We start from the raw sequence: 24,981 nt of genomic DNA, 5'->3' as shown, positions 1-24,981 counted from the left end.
TCCATCAGGGTCGGTCTGTTTAATGGCCCTCAGTCCATTATACTCTCATGCGCTCGCTGCTTGCACCCGTAGAATCTAAGCTTAATCTCGGCTGAGGTGCGGGTATCAAAGGTGTCCTTCAGCCGGGTTAGTATCCCTGCGACAGTCTTCCTCCCAGGTGGCCAGGATTTTACTTCCCTTTTGGCTGCCCCGGTTAGTTGGGCCACCAGGATGCTCACTTTTTGCTCTTCTGTGAGGGGGTACACCTGGAAGAGGCTATCCAGCTTTTCTCTAAAATCATGCAGGGTATGTGACTCCCCTGAGTACTGGGGTAGCCAAGCTGCTCCCGGGATATAGGGCATGGTGAAGGGCATAACTGCAGCAGCGGTAGCGCTGGCGGGGGTTGAGGCAGTGAAGCTCTCCTCCGTATCAGACATCTTCCTCCCCCCTAGTGGACCGTGGCCTACCTTGCGATGATCCTCTTCCGTAGGCCGCGGCTCCGCAGTGGATCGTCAGGGTTGAGGACCTTCCGTCGCGCTCCTGTGACGTCGGCGTCTGCTGGGCTCCTTCCAGGACCTTACGCAACGTCCGGACGTGAGGCGGGGCTTCAGTTCTCGCGCGCTTTCGGAGTCCACGCCCCTCTTCTTCCCCCGCGGCGTCCTCAAGATGGCGTCCAATGGCGGGAAACCTCCACGGATGGCGGGAAGAAGGCAGAAGATGGCGCCGGATGGCGGGAAACTTCACCGATGGCGGGAAGAAGGCTGAAGATGGCGCCGGATGGCGGGAATCTTCACCACAGGTAAGTTTGAAAAGTCTCTTTTTCAGGCACGCAGTACCCGGTGGTTGCGGGCACGAAATCCTGCCGACTACGCCAAAAGTTGACGCGCCCCTGGGCCTGTGTCGCGCTGCGTTGCGCACGCGGGAGCTTACCCGGAGCCGGATCTCTTGAGGGTTGTAGTCTCGTGGCGGTGACCCGGTCCGTGCCCAGGGAGTCAAACTGAGCGGCGATGTTTTAGCAGTAGATGTTAGATGACTACGCCACCCGTTGAGTGCAGCCAGGGAGCTGCTGCTGCAGGGCAGACCGCTGAGGCCGGTGGTAGGATTGTGCAGCGTGATAGTATAACCCCCAACGGGAGGGGTATGGCCTCAGGGCAGCCGACGTGGATGATGGGGGTAGCAGGAACCACTCGGAGACGGTACTGTGTAGTTCAGGGTCTTTACTGGTGACAAAGATAGACCCTCCCGGAGTACTGGCTAGCGATTGGGGCCTGGTCAGTCCTTGAGCAGATGGAATCTCCCCTGGCCAGGCGGAGTTGTAGGCCTCCCAAACTAACAATACTCTTCTGGCTACCTTGCTAGAGGCGGATAAAAGTAGCCCACGTCCCTGAGTGTACCGTGTGGTGCTCACCCGTATGGCCGGTGACTCGGGGCCTTCTAATGGCTTCCGCTCCACGATGGCGGTGCTGGTCCCACTCTTGTGACCGTGCCTTCGGGTTTCTGGGCCAGAGGACCTGCAATCCCCTGCCGGTCGGCTTCTGCTGCTGGGTAAGAGTTAGTCCCCACAGCCTCGGACGCCGGGTCCGGTAAGAAAGTCAGGGCGAGCTCTGCAGCTGCCAGCCCCTGACTCTTTGTAACGCTGCTCCCACAGAGCTCCTGTTGTTTCTTTCTATGCTGCTTCTCTGTCTCTACTCTCCTTGACTGACTAACCCTGCTTCAGCCCCGGGTTTATATAGGGGAAGTTCTTCCCCTCCCAAGACTGGGCAGGAGGTGTGGCATGCACAGGATCCCTGACCAAAGGACCTCCCACCTGCTCTCAGACATAACATTACATTACTGTGGAAACCAGACCCCTGGGGTGCCACATCTTCCTGGATCATGGCTGAGCACCTGGGGTGGTACAAGATGGACCTGAATGTCCCGGTCATGATTGGTGTCTGCGGGTGTCTGCGCTGGAAACCTGCGCAGTGTCAGCATGGGCTCTGCGCGGTGTCAGCGGGTGTCTGCGTGCAGGCAGACATAGGTCTATGTGACACTACTACTCCCATCGGTCTATGTCTGTCCCCCGTCCACTAGTGGCAGCAGAATCAGCTCGATGGGAGCAGTAGTTCCTATCAGCCTGATCCTGCTGTTAAAATTGCCCTAATGTGTCCGTAAAACTGCCCCATATGTTATTTTTGGCCCCCATAGGTTTATATTTTTGCCCCTATACATTTTTTATTTTTTGTATGCCCCCATATTTTTTTTTTTGGCAACCTATTTTTCTTTAATTAATTTAAAGTCCCCATTTTTTTTTGTTTGGTCCCCAATTAATTTTAAAAATACATTTCATTGGTGGCCAGTGGTTGCCTAAAGAAATTTAGTTTATACATTACCTGTTCCCGCCGATCGCCACCTAAAATAAAGTAAAAAATAAAAAAAATACACCTATACTCACCTATACACCTATTTCCCCGAAGCCCTCAATCTCCTGTAATAAAATATAAAATAAAAAAACACAATTTCATCCTTACCCCTCCGTAGTAGTCCACGAGTGTCCCATGAAGATCTCCAGTTTAGAGCAGCCACATAAAATGTGACCGCTCTAAACCGCTGCCGCCGCTAGAATGACGGGGCCGTAGAGAAGCCTCGTCATTGCATAAGCGAGTTCACCGGAGTTCAGGCAGCGCTACTCTGGTGAGCTCCTTTATGGCCCCGCTGACCGTGAGAAATTCCCACGGTACAGCAGGGCCGTAAAGGGGGTCACCGGAGCTGCGCTGACTGAATGCACTCCGGTGACCTCAGTCAGTGCCTCACACTGCCGGGAGCGGACGTGTTCCCGGCAGTGTGAGCTTACAGCAGCCATGACAGCTGTGCATGGGAGAACATCGCAGGAACGTGGACAGGTAATTATTTTTTTTTAAGAAATTAATAATTAAATAAAATTGTGTGTTTTATTTCAAATAAATAATTATTTTCTGGGTGTAGTGTGTGTTTTTTCTTTTTAACTCTTTGTAGGTTAGTAATGGGGGTGTCTTATAGACGCCCCTCATTACTAACCTGGGCTTTATGGCAGCTGGCGCTGACATGAACCCCACTACTATTACCCCCTGCCACCGCACCAGGGCAGCGTGGAAGAGCGAGGCTAAGCGTCAGATTTGGCGCACAAATATGATGCGCCAAATCTGGGGAGGCTGAGGGCTGATATTATAGCCTGGGAGGGGGCCTATAACCTTGGCCCCTTTCTAGGCTATTAATATCAGGTCGCAGCTGTCCGCCTAGCCTTTGCTGGCTCCAATTTATAGGGGGACACTATGTCATTTTTTTTTTGGGTCCCCCTGTAGAATGGACAGTAAAGGCTAAGCTAACTGCTGCGGCCTGATATTAATAGCAAGGGAAGGGGCCATGATCCTTGGCTACTTCCCAGACTATATCAGCCCTCAGCCGTCTGCTTTCCCTCTGCTGGTTATTAAAAATACGCGTGAACCCACACATTTTTTTTTTTTAAATACATTGAAATGTAAGATTATTGTACAGCGTATGCGTGACCAAGCATACATTGAAATGGGTCTGTGTGTGTTTCCGGTATGTGTGGAAAAAGTCATCACCATTCGTACCGGAGATTCTGACGTGTGAAAGAGCCGTAATTGGATACTGGGTGAGGAGTGTGTGTGTGTGGGGGGGGGGGTGCCCATGTATACACACGCGTACATATCTGCATAGAGTATGTATGCGTATATATATATTTTTTATATTAATTACAGGGGCTGCAGTTCTTGTGGCATCCTAAATACTTCCAAAATGGTGAATAGGGGTTTGACTAGGAAATTACATTATTGGCCTTTTTTTTCCCCACTAACTTTATTTGGCTTCAAAAACGCTTAAAAAACGTTTACAAAACACATCAAAAAAGCGTCAAAAACGCACATAGAATCCGCATGCATTTTTCTGCCAGGGAGATGCAGAAATGGTCAGGAAAATTTCTGCTTCATTTCTGCGTCGTGGGCACATAGCCTTATTCACAAGCGGTAGGGAGCTGAGTTACAGGGTGACACTCATGGTTGAATATTGTTCTGCACCTGCAGACAGGCAGATCCTGGAAACCTCTGGTTTCATCAAATCTGAATATTTCTTCCTCAGCGCTGTGCTCTGTTTCTGCTCTGAGGTAATTCTTCCTAATATGAAGACTATCAGCTCCCCTTATTGTGTTCGTCCCCTTTTTAAGCGCAGCAGTCAGGGAGAAGGTAGGTAACTCCTTCACCTACAAAATGGCTTCCTCTTCTCAAAATGTCTGACCACCAACTGCCTCTTTAATCCTTAACTACCTCACAGGATTTAACTCCTCCCACTCCCATGTGACTGTTAGAGCTGCAGTCATTGGCTGACTGCCCAGAGGTGTTTTTCCAGAAGCTTCTGCATATTAAACAGAGCTGGGTCACATGATCAAGCCTGTTAGAGGAAGATTAACCCTTTTTGTGCTGCCTATCAGCAGGTCTCACAATTTATATAAAATGCAGTTTACACAAAAAAACACAGCATTTATATGAAACACACTATATATCCGGTATCCCATAGGGATAGGATCTTGGAGATGGGAATACCCCTTTAATTCTTCTGAATATTAAGTTATATCATTAATATTAACCCCCTTTACCCCCGAGGGTGGTTTGCACGTTAATGACCAGGCCAATTTTTACAATTCTGACCACTGTCACTTTATGAGGTAATTACTCTGGAGCTTCAACGGATCCCCCTGATTCTGAGACTGTTTTTTGTGACATATTGTACTTCATGATTGTGGTAAAATTTCTTCGATATCACTTGCGTTTATTTGTGAAAAAAATGGAAATTTGGCGAAAATTTGGAAAATTTTGCAATTTTCAAAATTTTAATTTTTATGCCCTTAAATCAGAGCGATATGTCACACAAAAGAGTTAATAAATAACATTTCCCACATATCTACTTTACATCAGCACAATTTTGGAACCACAATTTTTTTGGGGTAGGGAGCTATGAGGGTTAAAAGTTGACCAGCGATTTCTCATTTTTACAACAAAATTTACAAAACCATTTTTTTAGGGACCACATCACATTTGAAGTGACTTTGAGGGACCTTTATGACAGAAAATACGCAAAAGTGACACCATTCTAAAAACTGCACCCCTCAGGGTGCTCAAAACCACATTCAAGAACTTTATTAACCCTTCAGGTGCTTCACAGGAAATTTTAGAATGTGGAAGAAAAAAATTAACATTTAACTTTTTTCACAAAAATGTTACTTTAAACCCAATTTTTTTTTTTCGCAGGGGTAACAGGAAAAAATGGACCCCAAAATTTGTTGTGCAATTTCCCCTGAGCACGCAGATACCCCATATGTGAGGAAAAAACACTGGGCGCACGGCAGGGCTCGGAAGGGAAGGAGCGCCATTTGACTTTTTGAATGTAAAATTTGCTTGAATAATTAGCGATGCCATGTTGCGTTTGGAGAGCCCCTGATGTGCCTAAACAGTGGAAACCCCCCACAAGTGACACCATTTTGGAAACTAGACCCCTCAAGGATTTTATTAAGGGGTATAGTGAACATTTTGAACCCAGAGGTACGACACAGAATTTGATAATATTAGGTCATCATATTGAATAAGTTGTCATTAGTGCTCGCTACATGATTTTGCATCAGGTACTCGGGTATGCACCATGTATCGCGGGTGATCGAGTCCCCGCTCGCATGTTTCATGGTTACTAGACACCCAAAAAAAAACATGCGGGGATCGCTCGTGCATGGCAGGCAATCCCTGCGAGGTTTTTTTGACCACAATGCATATGGGGCGGAGACTCGAGCACCCGCTATACTCGGTGCATACCCGAGCACCCAATGCAAACTCAAGTAGCGAGCACTTGCGCTCGACACTAGTCGCCATATCCTCATCTTTTTTTTTTTAATTTTGAAAAAAATCACAACCCCATCACAACCCTAACCCCAAACCCAGCCCTAACCCTAGAGTTTATTTTTTACGCCGTTCCTCGTGCGGTATAAGTGATTAGATTACTTTATTCTTTGGGTCGGTGCGATTACAGATACCAGATTCATATGGGGTTTTTATGATTGACAGCTGTCACACACTAAAAGACGCATTTTTTTTTTTAAAAACAAATCTAGTTTTTGCATCGCCATATTTTGAGAGCTATAATTTTTCCATGTTTTGGCAGACAGTCATGTGACGGCTTGTTTTTTGCGGGACGAGTTGACGTTTTTATTGGTGCCATTTTCAGGCTCGTGACATTTTTTGATCACTTTCTATTCCAATTTTTGGGAGGCAGAATAAACAAAGAACAGAACTTCCAGAATTTTTTTTTATGTTTTTTTTATTCTGTTCTGCGTGTGGTAAAATTGATAAGGCAGTGTTATTCTTCGGGTCAGTACGTTTACAGCGGTACCACATTTATATCATTTTTCTGTGTTTTGGAGCTTTTACACAATAAAAGCTATTTTATAGAAAACATTTTTTTTTGCATCGCTTTATTCTGAGAGCTATAACTTTTTTATTTTTAAGTTGATGGAGCTGTATGGCGGCTTGTTTTTTTGCGGGACAAGATGGTGTTTTCAGCGATACCATTTTTATTTACATTCGCCTTTTTGATCGCGTGTTATTACATTTTTTGTTTGGCGCTATGGTGATAAAGTTTTTTGCTTTGTTTTTTTGTTGTTGTTTTTTTACCGTGTTCACTGAAGGGGTTAACTAGTGGGACAGTTTTATAGATCGGGTCGTTCTGGACACAGCGATACCAAAAGTGTACTTTATTTATTTTTATGTAAATATGTGTATTTAATTAATAATTTTTCCTTTCTTTGTTGTTGTTTACCTTGTCTCTGGACGGGACATCAACTTTTCCTGCCCGGATCGCTGATCTAATACTCTGGATTGCTTGCATCAGGTGCTGCATGTACGGTGAATGTCATCAAGAGGTTAAATGGAATCTGTCACTAAATTATTGCCACTGACTGGCAGCTTTCTGCCTATGCACAGTGTACAGAGAGCGGCCAATCAGGGCTGTGGGTGGAGCTATACAGAGCTCAGAGCACTACTAGAGCTACAGCAGAAAAAACAGGGATTTCATCACAACTGCAGCTAGCAGCACAGTAAGCGACCGATCACTGGAATCAGGGTCTCTGCCCCCACATCATGCTGCTCTCAGATCAGATAGCAAAACCTGATGTCAGACGTGTTCCATAACACAATAAAGCTGATAGAAATGTAGAGGAGTTACCTCTCCGCTCAGCAGGGAGATGATCTCCAGGGTGAAGTGTAATAATCTTCTGGTGGTCTCGTCCTCGTCCATCCTCGGGGTCATTCAGGAGGAGGAGGGATGAACACTGGATCAGCTGGAGGGATCTCGCCTGATAACAGAGAGCAAGAGCTGCCCACAACCAGGACGGAGATCTGCACTGAGAGCTAGAGGACCTGTGGTGACGTCACTGCCATGTGATCAGGGGCGGAGCTCAGGAGAGAAGTGGTGAAGGACCTGTGGTAATGATGACGTCACCACAGCTCCTCCCCCTCAGTGCAGCAGACGCTTCATACTTCTCTTGGATCTCTGTTCTCTCTGTTATCAGCCATTATACAGAGACCTGCGCCCAGGAGACATTATATACAGAGCAGAGAACATTCCCCGCAGATTATATTCCTGGAGACAAAACAGGATCTGTGTGACGTCAGCACTGAGGAGATTCCAGGAGGAGACCAGAGGCCGAGAGACCGGATCCATCAGTGGTCGGAGCCTTAGTTACAGGATCCATCGGTCGTGGTCGGTGACGTCTTGTAGATGTGATCGGATCCTTAGTTACAGGATCCATCGGTCGCGGTCGGTGACGTCTTGTGGATGTGATCGGAGCCTTAGTTACAGGATCCATCGGTCGCGGTCGGTGACGTCTTGTGGATGTGATCGGAGCCTTAGTTACAGGATCCATCGCTCGTGGTCGGTGACGTCTTGTAGATGTGATCGGATCCTTAGTTACAGGATCCATCGGTCGCGGTCGGTGACGTCTTGTAGATGTGATCGGAGCCTTAGTTACAGGATCCATCGCTCGTGGTCGGTGACGTCTTGTAGATGTGATCGGAGCCTTAGTTACAGGATCCATCGGTCGTGGTCGGTGTCGTCTTGTAGATGTGATTGGAGCCTTAGTTACAGGATCCATTGGTCGTGGTCGGTGACGTCTTGTAGATGTGATTGGAGCCTTAGTTACAGGATCCATCGCTCGTGGTTGGTGACGTCTTGTAGATGTGATCGGAGCCTTAGTTACAGGATCCATCGCTCGTGGTCGGTGACGTCTTGTAGATGTGATCGGAGCCTTAGTTACAGGATCCATCGGTCGTGGTCGGTGTCGTCTTGTAGATGTGATTGGAGCCTTAGTTACAGGATCCATTGGTCGTGGTCGGTGACGTCTTGTAGATGTGATCGGAGCCTTAGTTACAGGATCCATCGGTCGTGGTCAGTGACGTCTTGTAGATGTGATCAGAGCCTTAGTTACAGGATCCATTGGTCGTGGTCAGTGACGTCTTGTAGATGTGATCAGAGCCTTAGTTACAGGATCCATTGGTCGCGGTCGGTGACGTCTTGTAGATGTGATCGGAGCCTTAGTTACAGGATCCATCGGTCGTGGTCGGTGACGTCTTGTAGATGTGATCGGAGCCTTAGTTACAGGATCCATCGGTCGTGGTCAGTGACGTCTTGTAGATGTGATCAGAGCCTTAGTTACAGGATCCATTGGTCGCGGTCGGTGACGTCTTGTAGATGTGATTGGAGCCTTAGTTACAGGATCCATCGCTCGTGGTTGGTGACGTCTTGTAGATGTGATCGGAGCCTTAGTTACAGGATCCATCGCTCGTGGTCGGTGACGTCTTGTAGATGTGATCGGAGCCTTAGTTACAGGATCCATCGGTCGTGGTCGGTGTCGTCTTGTAGATGTGATTGGAGCCTTAGTTACAGGATCCATTGGTCGTGGTCGGTGACGTCTTGTAGATGTGATCGGATCCTTAGTTACAGGATCCATCGGTCGCGGTCGGTGACGTCTTGTGGATGTGATCGGAGCCTTAGTTACAGGATCCATCGCTCATGGTCAGTGACGTCTTGTAGATGTGATCGGAGCCTTAGTTACAGGACCCATCGCTCATGGTCAGTGACGTCTTGTAGATGTGATCGGAGCCTTAGTTACAGGATCCATCGCTCGTGGTCGGTGACGTCTTGTGGATGTGATCGGAGTCTCAGTTACAGGATCCATCGCTCGTGGTCGGTGACGTCTTGTAGATGTGATCAGAGCCTTAGTTACAGGATCCATCGGTCGTGGTCGGTGACGTCTTGTAGATGTGATCGGAGCCTTAGTTACAGGATCCATCGCTCGTGGTCGGTGACGTCTTGTGGATGTGATCGGAGTCTCAGTTACAGGATCCATCGCTCGTGGTCGGTGACGTCTTGTAGATGTGATCGGAGCCTTAGTTACAGGATCCATCGGTCGTGGTCGGTGACGTCTTGTGGATGTGATCGGAGCCTTAGTTACAGGATCCATCGGTCGTGGTCGGTGACGTTTTGTAGATGTGATCGGAGCCTTAGTTACAGGATCCATCGCTCATGGTCAGTGACATCTTGTAGATGTGATCGGAGCCTTAGTTACAGGATCCATCGGTCGTGGTCGGTGACGTCTTGTAGATGTGATCGGAGTCTTAGTTACAGGATCCATCGCTCGTGGTCGGTGACGTCTTGTAGATGTGATCGGAGTCTCAGTTACAGGATCCATCGCTCGTGGTCGGTGACGTCTTGTAGATGTGATCGAAGACTTAGTTACAGGATCCATCGGTTGTGTTCGGTGACGTCTTGTAGATGTGATTGGAGCCTTAGTTACAGGATCCATCGGTCGTGGTCAGTGTCGTCTTGTAGATGTGATCAGAGCCTTAGTTACAGGATCCATCGGTCGTGGTCGGTGACGTCTTGTAGATTATTATTATTATTTATTATTATAGCGCCATTTATTCCATGGCGCTTTACATGTGAAAAAGTGGTATAATACAAGAACAATTACAATAATCTTGAACACAATGTGACAGCGACTGGTACAGGAGGAGCGAGGACCCTGCACGCGAGCGGTGGTTACTGCAGGTTGTTGGCTTGTCGGAAGAGGTGGGTCTTCAGGTTCCTTTTGAAGGTTTCCACGGTAGGCGAGAGTCTGATATGTTGGGGTAGAGAGTTCCAGAGTAGGGCGGAAGCACGGGAGAAATCTTGTATACGGTTGTGGGAGGAGGAGATAAGAGGGGAGGTCGCGTGCAGGTATGTAACGGGAGACTAGGTCGGAGATATATGGAGGAGACAGGTTGTGAATGGCTTTGTATATCATGGTTAGGGTTTTGAACTGGAGTCTCTGAGCAATGGGGAGCCAGTGAAGAGATTGACAGAGAGGAGAGGCCGGGGAATAGCGGGGGGACAGGTTGATTAGTCGAGCAGCAGAGTTTAGGATAGATTGGAATGGTGCAAGAGTGTTAGAGGGAAGGCCACAGAGCAGGAGGTTGCAGTAGTCAAGACGGGAGATGATGAGGGCGTGCACTAGTGTTTTTGCAGATTCATGGTTTAGGAATGTGCGGATCAGGGAGATATTTTTGAGTTGGAGTCGGCAGCATAGGCGGATTATAATGAGGGCAATCCGGGCGACCGCCCAGGGCCCCGAGCCTGTAGGGGGCCCGCGGCTCCGGGCGGGGTGTCTAATGCCGGATTGCCCTCATTATATGTGCGGGCCGCCGCGGCACATACCAGTAGCAGTGGCGGGAGGGGGCGGCCGCCGCTACTTCTTCATCGGCCGGGCCAGCACTGCAGCAGTTAACTTCCCTGTGCTGGCCCGGCCGCGTCACTGCTAGGAGACACGGCCCTGTGCGCGGCCGTGTCTCCTAGCTCTGACGTCGCGCAGTGCGCCCCGGCCTGCACTGCTGCAACGGAGAAGAGAGAGAGCAGGCAGGAGGAACGGAGCCGGTGAGTGTGTATGTGTGTGTGTGTGTGCAGGTGTGTGTGTGTCTGTGTGGGCAGGTGTGTGTGTGTGTGTCTGTGTGGGCAGGTGTGTGTGTGTGGGCAGGTGTGTGTGTGGGCAGGTGTGTGTGTGTGGGCAGGTGTGTGTGTGTGGGCAGGTGTGTGTGTGTGGGCAGGTGTGTGTGTGGGCAGGTGTGTGTGTGTGGGCAGGTGTGTGTGTGGGCAGGTGTGTGTGTGTGTGTGTGGGCAGGTGTGTGTGGGCAGGTGTGTGTGTGGGCAGGTGTGTGTGTGGGCAGGTGTGTGTGTGTGGGCAGGTGTGTGTGGGCAGGTGTGTGTGTGGGCAGGTGTGTGTGTGTGTGGGCAGGTGTGTGTGTGTGTGTGTGGGCAGGTGTGTGTGTGTGTGTGGGCAGGTGTGTATGTGTGTGTGTGTGTGGGCAGGTTAGAAAGTCTTGCCCTGTTGAACACTACACCTGACTTGAGGCCACCACCTCTTGGTTGTCCAATGTTCTTGCTTCTCTAGGGCTCTTCTCAGATATTCATTATACCAGCTCCCCAGAATACCAAAGCTAGGGTGGGTGACCGCGAGCCCTGGTGGTGGTCATAACTGCGGCCACCCAGGGGCAATACTCCATAACAACAATCCCCTGAGGTGGTGTAGGATGTAAGGACCTATCCACACTACATTCAGCGCTGCATTCAGGTCTTTACACAAGGCTTACAACTGAATCCCTGAAATTCAGGATTGTGCTGTCTGAAATGAGACTTCTGAAAGCCGAGCAAATGGAGTCTAAAGATTCAGACTTTAGCCTCGGTTTGCCTTTGTTCAAATCAATGGCTATGTCAAGGCCCATCTGAATGCCATTTTTCAGGGATTTAGATAGAAGCCTGGAAAGAGGAGATGAATGCATTGCAAAATTCAGTGTGAATAGGCCCTTATATCTGGAGTCTTGATATTGATGCCACATGCATTTTACTTGTTTTTAACTTAAAAAAAAAATACACACACACAAATTATACACACACACACTATACATACACACACACACACTATACATACACACACATTATACACACACACTCACACTATACATACACACACACACAGATGTGTGTGTGGGCGTGTGTGTGTGGGCAGGTGTGTGCGCATGTGTGTGTGTGGGCAGGTGTGTGTGTGCGCGCAGGTGTGTGTGTGGGCAGGTGTGTGTGTGTGTGTGTGATGTCTGTCTGTGTGTGTGTGTGTGTGTGTGGGCAGATGTCATTGTGTGATGTCTGTTTGTATGTATTTTTGTGTTTCAAATGTGTTTATGCGTGTCTGTATATGTTTGTGTGTGTGCATGACTGCATGCTACGTGCGCCCCCCGCTGTGTATAGATGGCTACGTGCGGCCCCCCGCTGAGTATAGATGTCGCCGTGCGGCCTCCTGCTGAGTATAGAGGGCTACGTGCAGCCTCCCGCTGAGTATAGATGGCGCTGTGCGGCTCCCTGCTGTCTCTGGGGGGAGCGCCGTGCGGCATCTATACTCAGCAGGAGGCCGCACGTAGCCATCTATACATGTATACTCAGCAGGAGGCCGCACATAGCCATCTATACACGTATACTCAGCAGGAGGCCGCACGTAGCCACCTATACACGTATACTCAGCAGGAGGCCGCACGTAGCCATCTATACGGTGCCATCTATACTCAGCAGGAGGCCGCACGTAGCCATCTATACATGTATACTCAGCAGGAGGCCACACGTAGCCATCTATACATGTATACTCAGCAGGAGGCCGCACGTAGCCATCTATACACGTATACTCAGCAGGAGGCCGCACGTAGCCATCTATACGGTGCCATCTATACACAGCGGGAGGCCGCACGGCGCCATCTATACACAGCGGGAGTCTCAGTGCTTTGCAAGAGTAGTCAATAAATTCTGCTTGACTAATTCTGAGCACCATAAAGTCTGGTTCGCTTCTAACCTGCTGTCTTCATTTTCAGCTTGCTGAATTCTAACTCATTTACTGTCATTCGAGACGATGCCTTTGCTGGTCTCTTTCACCTTGAATACCTGTAAGTGCTCCACTTAATGTCATATTTTTGATTCTGTTCTTCTTCATCTTTTGGCATGTGCAATTGTATGAGCAAGTATTCATATGAATTTATGACCTACTTAAACCTTCGAGGACCTTAAATTTTATTCAATCACATTTTTTTCCAGTTTAACACTATGGGACATATATGTGCCTTGGTCCTCAAAGGGTTTTTAAAGGGGCTGCAAACATAAATACGAAAAAAATAATTCAATTAGTGCTTTTTGTGTTCATTTAATTTTTATTTGAAGTCCATTTTTTTTATATACCTTGAAATTAAGCCCTACCCCATGGAATGAAGCCCTACCTACATGACATCTGAGAGCTACATGGATCCCGCTTGTGAGGTGCCTGTCCGTCACTACTATTCAGTTTTAGGGTCCACTCACTAAGCCATATATTCTCTCATGCAAGAGAATAGGGCCAATTATGCTAATGACACTGGGCTCAAACTCTGTCAGAGCTTCAACTGAGTGTGATCCGATTCTCTCGCAGCACAGATATGGAGAAGATGGAGAACTTAATTTCTCCATCTTCTCCATAGTCTCTGTGAGTGTTCATCGGGCTGCACTTGGATGACATCCGAGTGCAGTCCAATGTTTTACGTGCACCCATAGACTTGTATGGGAGCACATGGTCCGAATATCGAATGAGATTATTTTCTCATGCCAATAATCGCAGATCTGCACTGTCCCATAGTATAACATAGAGCCGAGTCCTATCCGATAAAACACCACATAGCATTCGGCCGTGTTATACGACAGTGTGAGCGAGCCCTTAGAGTCAAGGAATATTTACATGCAGATGATGATATTACTCTCCAAGTGTATATTTTTTTAGGCGAGTTCATAGTAAATGCTTTGCCTTTTTGACATGTGATCAACTAAAGAACAAGAAAGATTTAGGACCTCCCCTATAGAGAAACGGAAAATAGTTTGGAGGACTTGCATGTCCTTTTTTATTTATTATGAGAAAATCATAAAAGATCCCGTTTTTTAACCATGCTGTGACTTTCTGCTGAGGGAGAGGGAGAGAGCTGCCCTATTCAGAGTCTGTAATAAGACCTGCTGACAAAAGGGTTGAAGATACAGTCTAATGTGAATTAACAATGAAAAAAGTTAATTTCACAAATGGCTTGTATTTTTTTTTAATACAAACTTTTTTGTGTTTACAGCTCCTTTAAAGGGAATCTGACATCAGTTTTTTGCCACCTAATCTGAGAGCAGCATAATGTAGGGTTAGAGGCACTGATTCCAGTAATGTGTCACTTACTGGGCTGCTTAGTGTTGTTTTGATAAAATCATTGATTTGTCAGAAGGTAATTGACTAGTAAGTTCTGTAGGACCCCACCCCCATCACTGATCAGTAGATTTGTGTACACTGAGCATGGGCAGAAAGCGGCCAATCAGTGGTGTGGGCGGGGCTATACAGAGCGCAGCATTCAGAGAGCTGCTAGATCTGCAGCAGATAAAATGGTGATTTTCTCAAAATGACAACAAGCAGCTGAAAAAGTGACACATCGCTGGAATCAGGGTATCTGCCCCTATATTGTGCTGCTCTCAGATGAGGCAGCACAATTAATATTGTGCCAAATTAATTTCCCGTGAACTATCACATGATCTATCACAGGGGATCAGGTGACATGTCCTAGAACTGAACCTTGGGGGACACCGACAGATAGGTCTGAGCCTTAGTTACAGGATCCATCGGTTGTGGTTGATGACGTCTTGTAGTGATCGGAGCCTTAGTTACAGAATCCATAGGTCGTTGTCGGTAACGTCTTGTAGATATGATCGGAGCCTTAGTTACAGGATCCATCGGTCGTGGTCGGTGTCGTCTTGTAGATGTGATCAGAGCCTTACACTGTGTGTAGAATTATTAGGCAAGTTGCATTTGTCGTCACTGCTTTCTGGTTCTTCTATCCTTTAGTATACAGGCCCGGAGAGAATAAGACACAAGACAGGTAGTATGCGTCAACAGACTCTATCTTTATTACAAAGCATAGGGTTTATATACACCCTGGAGGCAGAAACGGATTTACCATATATGGTCCGATCATTCAATTTAACTGTGCAAACAAAAAACTGGTTTCTGTTCTTGTGATGCCTATGCATGTGTTGAAACATTTACTCAGACACATTCTGATGACTAGCAAGTACACTTTAGTTTCTATTGATACAAGGAAGGAACATTTAGTTGTTGTTGTTGACCTAAGGTAACCGTCAGACTTATATAGCATAGATGGGGTCTTTGACTTGAGGGACCTCATCTTCTGCAATAACATTCTGTCCTTTTGTCCCTTCATTTATCAATATGAATCTCTATATTTTCTTTTTCTTTTAGTACAACGCTGAATACACATTAGAAAAAGCTTAAAAACCAAATAAACTGCAAGACACATTAGCAAAACCTGAAAAATAGCTTGCACTATACCAGCCAACCACCCACCGATACCTTTAAACCAATTGGCGGGATTCAGAAAGGAAAAGGTGTTTGCCCACCAGGAATCCTGGTTCTTAAGGTTGGCCTCATCATAAAGCTTCCTTAATTTTACAACATCTTCTAATTTATGTTTGAGTGTCAATACACTAGAATTATCTATATAGTGGCAACACGCAGGCCCTATTATCTGGCACATTCCTCCTTGTGCCGCAGTCAAATAATCTAGTACAAGGGTATGTTGGTTCGTGACAATAATCAATTGATTTTGTACTGCAAGAGACCCATTAACTACTTCTAAAATCCCCCAGATCTGATCATCCAAATAATCTGTAGCCTCAACTAATTTATCCCACATTTGCGTCAGCATAGGATATATAAACAATGCACTGAAAAACTTATTTACCCCCCCCCCCATTTGAACTATGTGGGGTCACCCATTCGGCCTAGGATTGTTATCCGCGGCTCTTTTATGTAGTGTATGTTTCGGAATAGACAAAGGATCTAGCTGGTCTGGGGTAACAATATAAGTTGCGGGTGTCAATCTGGCTAAAGTACAAGTTCCTGTCACTCCTACTGGGAGCCACTTGAATGCCTTGTCTCCACATACCCAATACATGGATGAGGGAAGATCCCATAATGCTGAATGTTGCAGTATTAAACGGTGAACTAAATCAACAAACTTGGAAACATTAGACATCATACACCACCCAGGCTGCTGACCTAAGGAAGAACAATACCCTGCGTCGGGCGCACCACAAGTGGGGGCACCCTGCTCGTAACTTGAACTGTCACTACATTGTAGATTGCCAGGTACGTCGGCACAGGTATCACTTGTCCCGTTTTTAAAATAAATATTGTTCACCCAATCACGGGTGTGTAGATATCTTTCCAACAGGGAAGGTTTAAATGCATCACTAGTGCCTGAGGTGGGCTTGAAACTTACTTTTAACCCTTGTTGAGGTATCTTACCAAAATCAGTACTATCTGTTTTGTTTCGGGGTACCCACTCCCCTCCTTTAAAAGCTAGATATAACCCGGGGATTACTTGACCTGTCAGGTTCCCTTGCCACCAAGGAAATTTTGTCCATCCTACCACAGGAATCCCAATGGTGGTATTCCATAGTCTCTGCGTGGAATTATTGGCCAAAGTATCTGAGCAGTTCACCCAAAAGTTTATCTCTTCCCATGAGACTGGGACAGCGAGAAAGGGTATGCTAGTGGACGTCACAGGGGCATGTGTACATATCCAACAATTAGCAATAGTTTGGTTTTGCTCCTTTAGTCCATTGATTAGAGCAAGATGGTGTTTAATGAATCTATTGTCATCTCCATTTGTGGTGCCTAACGTAGTCCATGCACCTGTGGTCGCAAAGATGCAGGTAAGTATAAACAGTGTCTTCATTCTTTGTCCGCTGGTTCTCCTAGTATCTTTTTGCAATGGGACGCGTGGATCCAGGCCTCTTTTCCCTCTAGCTTAACGGCTGTGCTTGTGGTCAGCAGAACTTGAAAGGGTCCGTCAAACCGTGGATCTAGGCTTTTCCTCACGTGTCTTTTTATAACCACCCAGTCTCCAGGTTGCAGCGTATGGCTGCTAGAGTCTTGATCTGGATCTGGAAGAGAACTGAAAACATTATCATGTATTTGCTTGATCTTTTTGTGTAAAGCCCTCACGTAGGAACTTTGCACATGGTTGTTCATTTCTAATGCTTGCGGATAGAAACACCCTAGGCTGGGTACGTTGCCAAACAATATCTCATATGGAGAGAATCCAGTCTTTTTACTGGGTGTGTATGTTACTGAAAACAGAGCAAGCGGTAAACAATCTGGCCATGGTTTTCCTGTCTCAGCCATGGCTTTCTGAATTTTTAATTTCAATGTCCCATTCAGTCTTTTCACTTTACCACTACTTTGTATGGGGGTATGGAATGCTTGTTGAATTCCTAGAGCTGACATGACTTCATTCATTATTTCACCCGTGAATAGTGTTGAGCGATACCTTCCGATATCGGGAAATATCGGATCGGATTGGATCGGACCAATACCGAAAAAGTATCGGATATCGCCGATTCCGATACCGGAAACCAATGCAAGTCAATGGGACAGAAATATCGGAATGAAAATAAACCCTTTCTTTCCTTGTAGGTTAATTCTACATGAAGGAAAACAACTAAGAATAATGTAGAATGTATTGGGGGAGGTGGGGGAGACAATAAAGGCATAGAGGTTTAGCCCAATCAAATGGAATAGCATGAATTAATATTTTTTTTTAAGACGTTCTGAGTTACGGAAATATTGACTATGTTAAGTATTTTTATATTTTGTCAGATATTTATGTTTCACTACTTCCATGCTCTTCACCTTCTTTTTTACTTCTCCCACACTTTCTCCTTCATCATCCTCAGCATCTTTTTCATCCACTTCTTCTTCACCTTCTTCACCTTCTTCTTCTTCACCTTCTTCGTATTATTCTTTTTTTTTACATTCTTCATATTCTACTTCTTCATCTTCTTCATCTTCTTCTTCTTCATCATATTCTTATTTGTGGCAGGCATTCCTGTAGTTGTTATCTATAAAAGGTTGGACATTACACCTTTCGTTCTGCCCGTCACAAAAGATTTACAACAAGATTTGTCCGCGTTCAGTTTGGCCTGCAGCAGCAGGTCTTTTCCAGGGGCACCACGAGGAGGAACGGACTCACCCCCATACACTGCTTAGTCATCTTTTGCTTATAATTTAGATATTATCTTTTGCTCTGATTTTTAGTCTTATGCTTAATGTTCTTCCGCTTTTTGTTCTGCAGCTTCTTGTATTTCTGCTTCTTGGTTTTCTGTCTCTTGTTCTTCTGTATCTTGGTGCTTGTCTTCTCTTCTTTGTCCTCTTGGTCAACTTCTTCAGGGTCATCTTCTTGTTCTTCTTCGGGGTGGTCTTCAGGGTCGTCGTCTTCGGGGGTCCTCGTCTTCGGGGTCCTCGTCTTCTTCGGGTTGGTCTTCTGGGTCCTCGTCTTCGGGGTCCTCGTCTTCTTCGGGGTGGTCTTCAGGGTCCTCGTCTTCTTCGGGGTGTTCTTCAGGGTCCTCGTCTTCTTCGGGGTGGTCTTCAGGGTCATCGTCTTCGGGGTCCTCGTCTTCTTAGGGTTGGTCTTCAGGGTCCTCGTCTTCAGGGTCCTCGTCAGGGAGATCTAGAGTGATTACCAAGAACCATTTCAAAAAGCTTGAACTTGGAAATGTAGCAGAAGGTACAAGAAAGCTGAGGAACTACCGAGGACCAGCTGACGGTACTTGAACCCGGATGGGTAGCAGAAGGTACAAGAGCCAATGGAACTGCCGAAGACCAGCTGACGGTACTGGAACTTGGTTACTAAGCAGGAGGTACCTGTGCCAGAAAGCACTACCAAGGACCAGCAGACGTTGGTGGAACTTGGATACCGAGAAGGAGGCACCTAATCCAAAGGCACTGCCGAGAACCAGCTGATGGTACTGGAACCCGGATGGGTAGTAGAAGGTACAAGAGCCAATGGAACTGCCGAAGACCAGCTGTCGGTACTGGAACTCGGTTACTAAGCAGGAGGTACCTGTGCCAGAAAGCACTACAAAGGACCAGCAGACGTTGGTGGAACTTGGATACCGAGAAGGAGGCACCTAATCCAAAGGCACTGCCGAGAACCAGCTGACGGTACTGGAACCCGGATGGGTAGCAGAAGGTACCCATGTAAAAAAAAGTTCAAGGCCGCGAGCCAGCCGCAGTTACCAAAACCCACAGTCCTACAGGGGGTGCTTGTCCTATTGGCACTATGGCACCAGCCTTCATTGCCAGATCCCGCAGCCCACATAGGAGTCACCTAAACTGCAGGCACCATAGAGTCGGCTAACCCGACCGCAACACGACAGGACAACGCATTGGAGGCAAAGCGACGTTGACACTACCCGGAAACAGCTGGCGTGCTGGAACCAGGCTGGGCAGGAGGGAGTACCCATGCCAAAGTCACTGCCGAGAACCAGCTGACGGTACTGGAACCCGGATGGGTAGTAGACGGTACAAGAGCAAATGGAACTACTGAGGACCAGCTGACGGTACTGGAACCCGGATGGGTAGCAGAAGGTACAAGAGCCAATGGAACTGCCGAAGACCAGCTGACGGTACTGGAACTCGGTTACTTAGCAGGAGGTACCTGTGCCAGAAAGCACTACCAAGGACCAGCAGACGTTGGTGGAACTTGGATACTGAGAAGGAGGCACCTAATCCAAAGGCACTGCCGAGAACCAGCTGACGGTACTGGAACCCGGATGGGTAGCAGAAGGTACCCATGTAAAAAAAAGTTCAAGGCCGCGAGCCGGCCACAGTTACCAAAACCCACAGTCCTACAGGGGGTGCTTGTCCTATTGGCACTATGGAACCAGCCTTCATTGCCAGATCCCGCAGCCCACATAGGAGTCACCTAAACTGCAGGCACCATAGAGTCGGCTAACCCGACCGCAACACGACAGGACAACGCATTGGAGGCAAAGTGACGTTGACACTACCCGGAAACAGCTGGCGTGCTGGAACCAGGCTGGGCAGGAGGGAGTACCCATGCCAAAGTCACTGCCGAGAACCAGCTGACGGTACTGGAACCCAGATGGGTAGTAGAAGGTACAAGAGCAAATGGAACTACCGAGGACCAGCTGACGGTACTGGAACCCGGATGGGTAGCAGAAGGTACAAGAGCCAATGGAACTGCAGAAGACCAGCTGACGGTACTGGAACTCGGTTACTAAGCAGGAGGTACCTGTGACAGAAAGCACTACCAAGGACCAGCAGACGTTGGTGGAACTTGGATACCGAGAAGGAGGCACCTAATCCAAAGGCACTGCCGAGAACCAGCTGACGGTACTGGAACCCGGATGGGTAGTAGAAGGTACAAGAGCAAATGGAACTACCGAGGACCAGCTGACGGTACTGGAACCCGGATGGGTAGCAGAAGGTACAAGAGCCAATGGAACTGCCGAAGACCAGCTGACGGTACTGGAACTCGGTTACTAAGCAGGAGGTACCTGTGCCAGAAAGCACTACCAAGGACCAGCAGATGTTGGTGGAACTTGGATACCGAGAAGGAGGCACCTAATCCAAAGGCACTGCCGAGAACCAGCTGATGGTACTGGAACCTGGATGGGTAGCAGAAGGTACCCATGTAAAAAAAAGTTCAAGGCCGCGAGCCGGCCGCAGTTACCAAAACCCACAGTCCTACAGTGGGTGCTTGTCCTATTGGCACTATGGAACCAGCCTTCATTGCCAGATCCCGCAGCCCACATAGGAGTCACCTAAACTGCAGGCACCATAGAGTCGGCTAACCCGACCGCAACACGACAGGACAACGCATTGGAGGCAAAGTGACGTTGACACTACCCGGAAACAGCTGGCGTGCTGGAACCAGGCTGGGCAGGAGGGAGTACCCATGCCAAAGTCACTGCCGAGAACCAGCTGACGGTACTGGAACCCGGATGGGTAGTAGAAGGTATAAGAGCAAATAGAACTACCGAGGACCAGCTGACGGTACTGGAACCCGGATGGGTAGCAGAAGGTACAAGAGCCAATGGAACTGCCGAACACCAGCTGACGGTACTGGAACTCGGTTACTAAGCAGGAGGTACCTGTGCCAGAAAGCACTACCAAGGACCAGCAGACGTTGGTGGAACTTGGATACCGAGAAGGAGGCACCTAATCCAAAGGCACTGCCGAGAATCAGCTGACGGTACTGGAACCCGGATGGGTAGTAAAAGGTACAAGAGCATATGGAACTACCGAGGACCAGCTGACGGTACTGGAACCCGGATGGGTAGCAGAAGGTACAAGAGCCAATGGAACTGCCGAAGACCAGCTGACGGTACTGGAACTCGGTTACTAAGCAGGAGGTACCTGTGACAGAAAGCACTACCAAGGACCAGCAGACGTTGGTGGAACTTGGATACCGAGAAGGAGGCACCTAATCCAAAGGCACTGCCGAGAACCAGCTGACGGTACTGGAACCCGGATGGGTAGCAGAAGGTACCCATGTAAAAAAAAGTTCAAGGCCGCGAGCCGGCCGCAGTTACCAAAACCCACAGTCCTACAGGGAGTGCTTGTCCTATTGGCACTATGGAACCAGCCTTCATTGCCAGATCCCGCAGCCCACATAGGAGTCACCTAAACTGCAGGCACCATAGAGTCGGCTAACCCGACCGCAACACGACAGGACAACGCATTGGAGGCAAAGTGACGTTGACACTACCCGGAAACAGCTGGCGTGCTGGAACCAGGCTGAGCAGGAGGGAGTACCCATGCCAAAGTCACTGCCGAGAACCAGCTGACGGTACTGGAACCCGGATGGGTAGTAGAAGGTACAAGAGCAAATGGAACTACCGAGGACCAGCTGACGGTACTGGAACCCGGATGGGTAGCAGAAGGTACAAGAACCAATGGAACTGCCGAAGACCAGCTGACGGTACTGGAACTCGGTTACTAAGCAGGAGGTACCTGTGCCAGAAAGCACTACTAAGGACCAGCAGATGTTGGTGGAACATGGATACCGAGAAGGAGGCACCTAATCCAAAGGCACTGCCGAGAACCAGCTGACGGTACTGGAACCCGGATTGGTAGTAGAAGGTACAAGAGCAAATGGAACTACCGAGGACCAGCTGACGGTACTGGAACCCGGATGGGTAGCAGAAGGTACAAGAGCCAATGGAACTGCCGAAGACCAGCTGACGGTACTGGAACTCGGTTACTAAGCAGGAGGTACCTGTGCCAGAAAGCACTACCAAGGACCAGCAGACGTTGGTGGAACTTGGATACCGAGAAGGAGGCACCTAATCCAAAGGCACTGCCGAGAACCAGCTGATGGTACTGGAACACGGATGGGTAGCAAAAGGTACCCATGTAAAAAAAAGTTCAAGGCCGCGAGCCGGCCGCAGTTACCAAAACCCACAGTCCTACAGGGGGTGCTTGTCCTATTGGCACTATGGAACCAGCCTTCATTGCCAGATCCCGCAGCCCACATAGGAGTCACCTAAACTGCAGGCACCATAGAGTCGGCTAACCCGACCGCAACACGACAGGACAACGCATTGGAGGCAAAGTGACGTTGACACTACCCAGAAACAGCTGGCGTGCTGGAACCAGGCTGGGCAGGAGGGAGTACCCATGCCAAAGTCACTGCCGAGAACCAGCTGACGGTACTGGTATCCGGATGGGTAGTAGAAGGTACAAGAGCAAATGGAACTACCGAGGACCAGCTGACGGTACTGGAACCCGGATGGGTAGCAGAAGGTACAAGAGCCAATGGAACTGCCGAAGACCAGCTGACGGTACTGGAACTCGGTTACTAAGCAGGAGGTACCTGTGCCAGAAAGCACTACCAAGGACCAGCAGACGTTGGTGGAACTTGGATACCGAGAAGGAGGCACCTAATCCAAAGGCACTGCCGAGAACCAGCTCACGGTACTGGAACCCGGATGGGTAGTAGAAGGTACAAGAGCAAATGGAACTACCGAGGACCAGCTGACGGTACTGGAACCCGGATGGGTAGCAGAAGGTACAAGAGCCAATGGAACTGCCGAAGACCAGCTGACGGTACTGGAACTCAGTTACTAAGCAGGAGGTACCTGTGCCAGAAAGCACTACCAAGGACCAGCAGACGTTGGTGGAACTTGCATACCGAGAAGGAGGCACCTAATCCAAAGGCACTGCCGAGAACCAGCTGACGGTACTGGAACCCGGATGGGTAGCAGAAGGTACCCATGTAAAAAAAAGTTCAAGGCCGCGAGCCGGCCGCAGTTACCAAAACCCACAGTCCTACAGGGGGTGCTTGTCCTATTGGCACTATGGAACCAGCCTTCATTGCCAGATCCCGCAGCCCACATAGGAGTCACCTAAACTGCAGGCACCATAGAGTCGGCTAACCCGACCGCAACACGACAGGACAACGCATTGGAGGCAAAGTGACGTTGACACTACCCGGAAACAGCTGGCGTGCTGGAACCAGGCTGGGCAGGAGGGAGTACCCATGCCAAAGTCACTGCCGAGAACCAGCTGACGGTACTGGAACCCGGATGGGTAGTAGAAGGTACAAGAGCAAATGGAACTACCGAGGACCAGCTGACGGTACTGGAACCCGGATGGGTAGCAGAAGGTACAAGAGCCAATGGAACTGCCGAAGACCAGCTGACGGTACTGGAACTCGGTTACTAAGCAGGAGGTACCTGTGCCAGAAAGCACTACCAAGGACCAGCAGACGTTGGTGGAACTTGGATACCGAGAAGGAGGCACCTAATCCAAAGGCACTTCCGAGAACCAGCTGACGGTACTGGAACCCGGATGGGTAGTAGAAGGTACAAGAGCAAATGGAACTACCGAGGACCAGCTGACGGTACTGGAACCCGGATGGGTAGCAGAAGGTACAAGAGCCAGTGGAGCTGCCGAAGACCAGCTGATGGTACTGGAACTCGGTTACTAAGCAGGAGGTACCTGTGCCAGAAAGCACTACCAAGGACCAGCAGACGTTGGTGGAACTTGGATACCGAGAAGGAGGCACCTAATCCAAAGGCACTGCCGAGAACCAGCTGATGGTACTGGAACCCGGATGGGTAGTAGAAGGTACAAGAGCAAATGGAACTACCGAGGACCAGCTGACGGTACTGGAACCCGGATGGGTAGCAGAAGGTACAAGAGCCAATGGAACTGCCGAAGACCAGCTGACGGTACTGGAACTCGGTTACTAAGCAGGAGGTACCTGTGCCAGAAAGCACTACCAAGGACCAGCAGACGTTGGTGGAACTTGGATACCGAGAAGGAGGCACCTAATCCAAAGGCACTGCCGAGAACCAGCTGACGGTACTGGAACCCGGATGGGTAGTAGAAGGTACAAGAGCAAATGGAACTACCGAGGACCAGCTGACGGTACTGGAACCCGGATGGGTAGCAGAAGGTACAAGAGCCAATGGAACTGCCGAAGACCAGCTGACGGTACTGGAACTCGGTTACTAAGCAGGAGGTACCTGTGCCAGAAAGCACTACCAAGGACCAGCAGACGTTGGTGGAACTTGGATACCGAGAAGGAGGCACCTAATCCAAAGGCACTGCCGAGAACCAGCTGACGGTACTGGAACCCGGATGGGTAGCAGAAGGTACCCATGTAAAAAAAAGTTCAAGGCCGCGAGCCGGCCGCAGTTACCAAAACCCACAGTCCTACAGGGGGTGCTTGTCCTATTGGCACTATGGAACCAGCCTTCATTGCCAGATCCCGCAGCCCACATAGGAGTCACCTAAACTGCAGGCACCATAGAGTCGGCTAACCTGACCGCAACACGACAGGACAACGCATTGGAGTCAAAGTGACGCTGACACTACCCGGAAACAGCTGGCTGTTATGTTCTGCTACCAAAGCTAAGGAAAGAGAGGAGATCTGTCCCTACTATAGGACTCAGCTGAATCCCTACGATGTAACAGGGAACCTGATCCTGCGATCAGACCTGCTAAAGTCCTAGTCTAGTCTGTAC

General features: G+C 48.6%; 2 protein-coding genes across 2 annotated transcripts in view; one reads left to right on the top strand and one right to left on the bottom strand.

Moving 5' to 3' along the window:
- Positions 1-7,454, bottom strand: part of LOC141235427 (uncharacterized) — a 31,244-nt gene extending 23,790 nt beyond the window's left edge. The window contains exon 1 of the mRNA XM_073668110.1: positions 7,222-7,454. Within this exon, the coding sequence (XP_073524211.1) occupies positions 7,222-7,305 (84 nt within the window). The 5' untranslated portion in view covers positions 7,306-7,454. The remainder of the gene's footprint in view (positions 1-7,221) is intronic.
- Positions 7,455-9,638: 2,184 nt separating this feature from the next.
- The window catches only part of LOC141235429 (uncharacterized), a 35,899-nt gene continuing 20,556 nt past the window's right edge, over positions 9,639-24,981 (top strand). The window contains exons 1-2 of the mRNA XM_073668111.1: positions 9,639-10,125; positions 12,942-13,013. The gene's annotated coding sequence lies outside the window, so the exon portion shown is untranslated. The remainder of the gene's footprint in view (positions 10,126-12,941; positions 13,014-24,981) is intronic.

This window comes from Phyllobates terribilis, unplaced genomic scaffold, assembly GCF_046119375.1.
Source record: "Phyllobates terribilis strain yellow unplaced genomic scaffold, ASM4611937v1 Scaffold_664__1_contigs__length_860015, whole genome shotgun sequence".
NCBI lineage: Eukaryota > Metazoa > Chordata > Amphibia > Anura > Dendrobatidae > Phyllobates > Phyllobates terribilis.
This window is presented reverse-complemented; position numbering and strand designations above follow the sequence as displayed.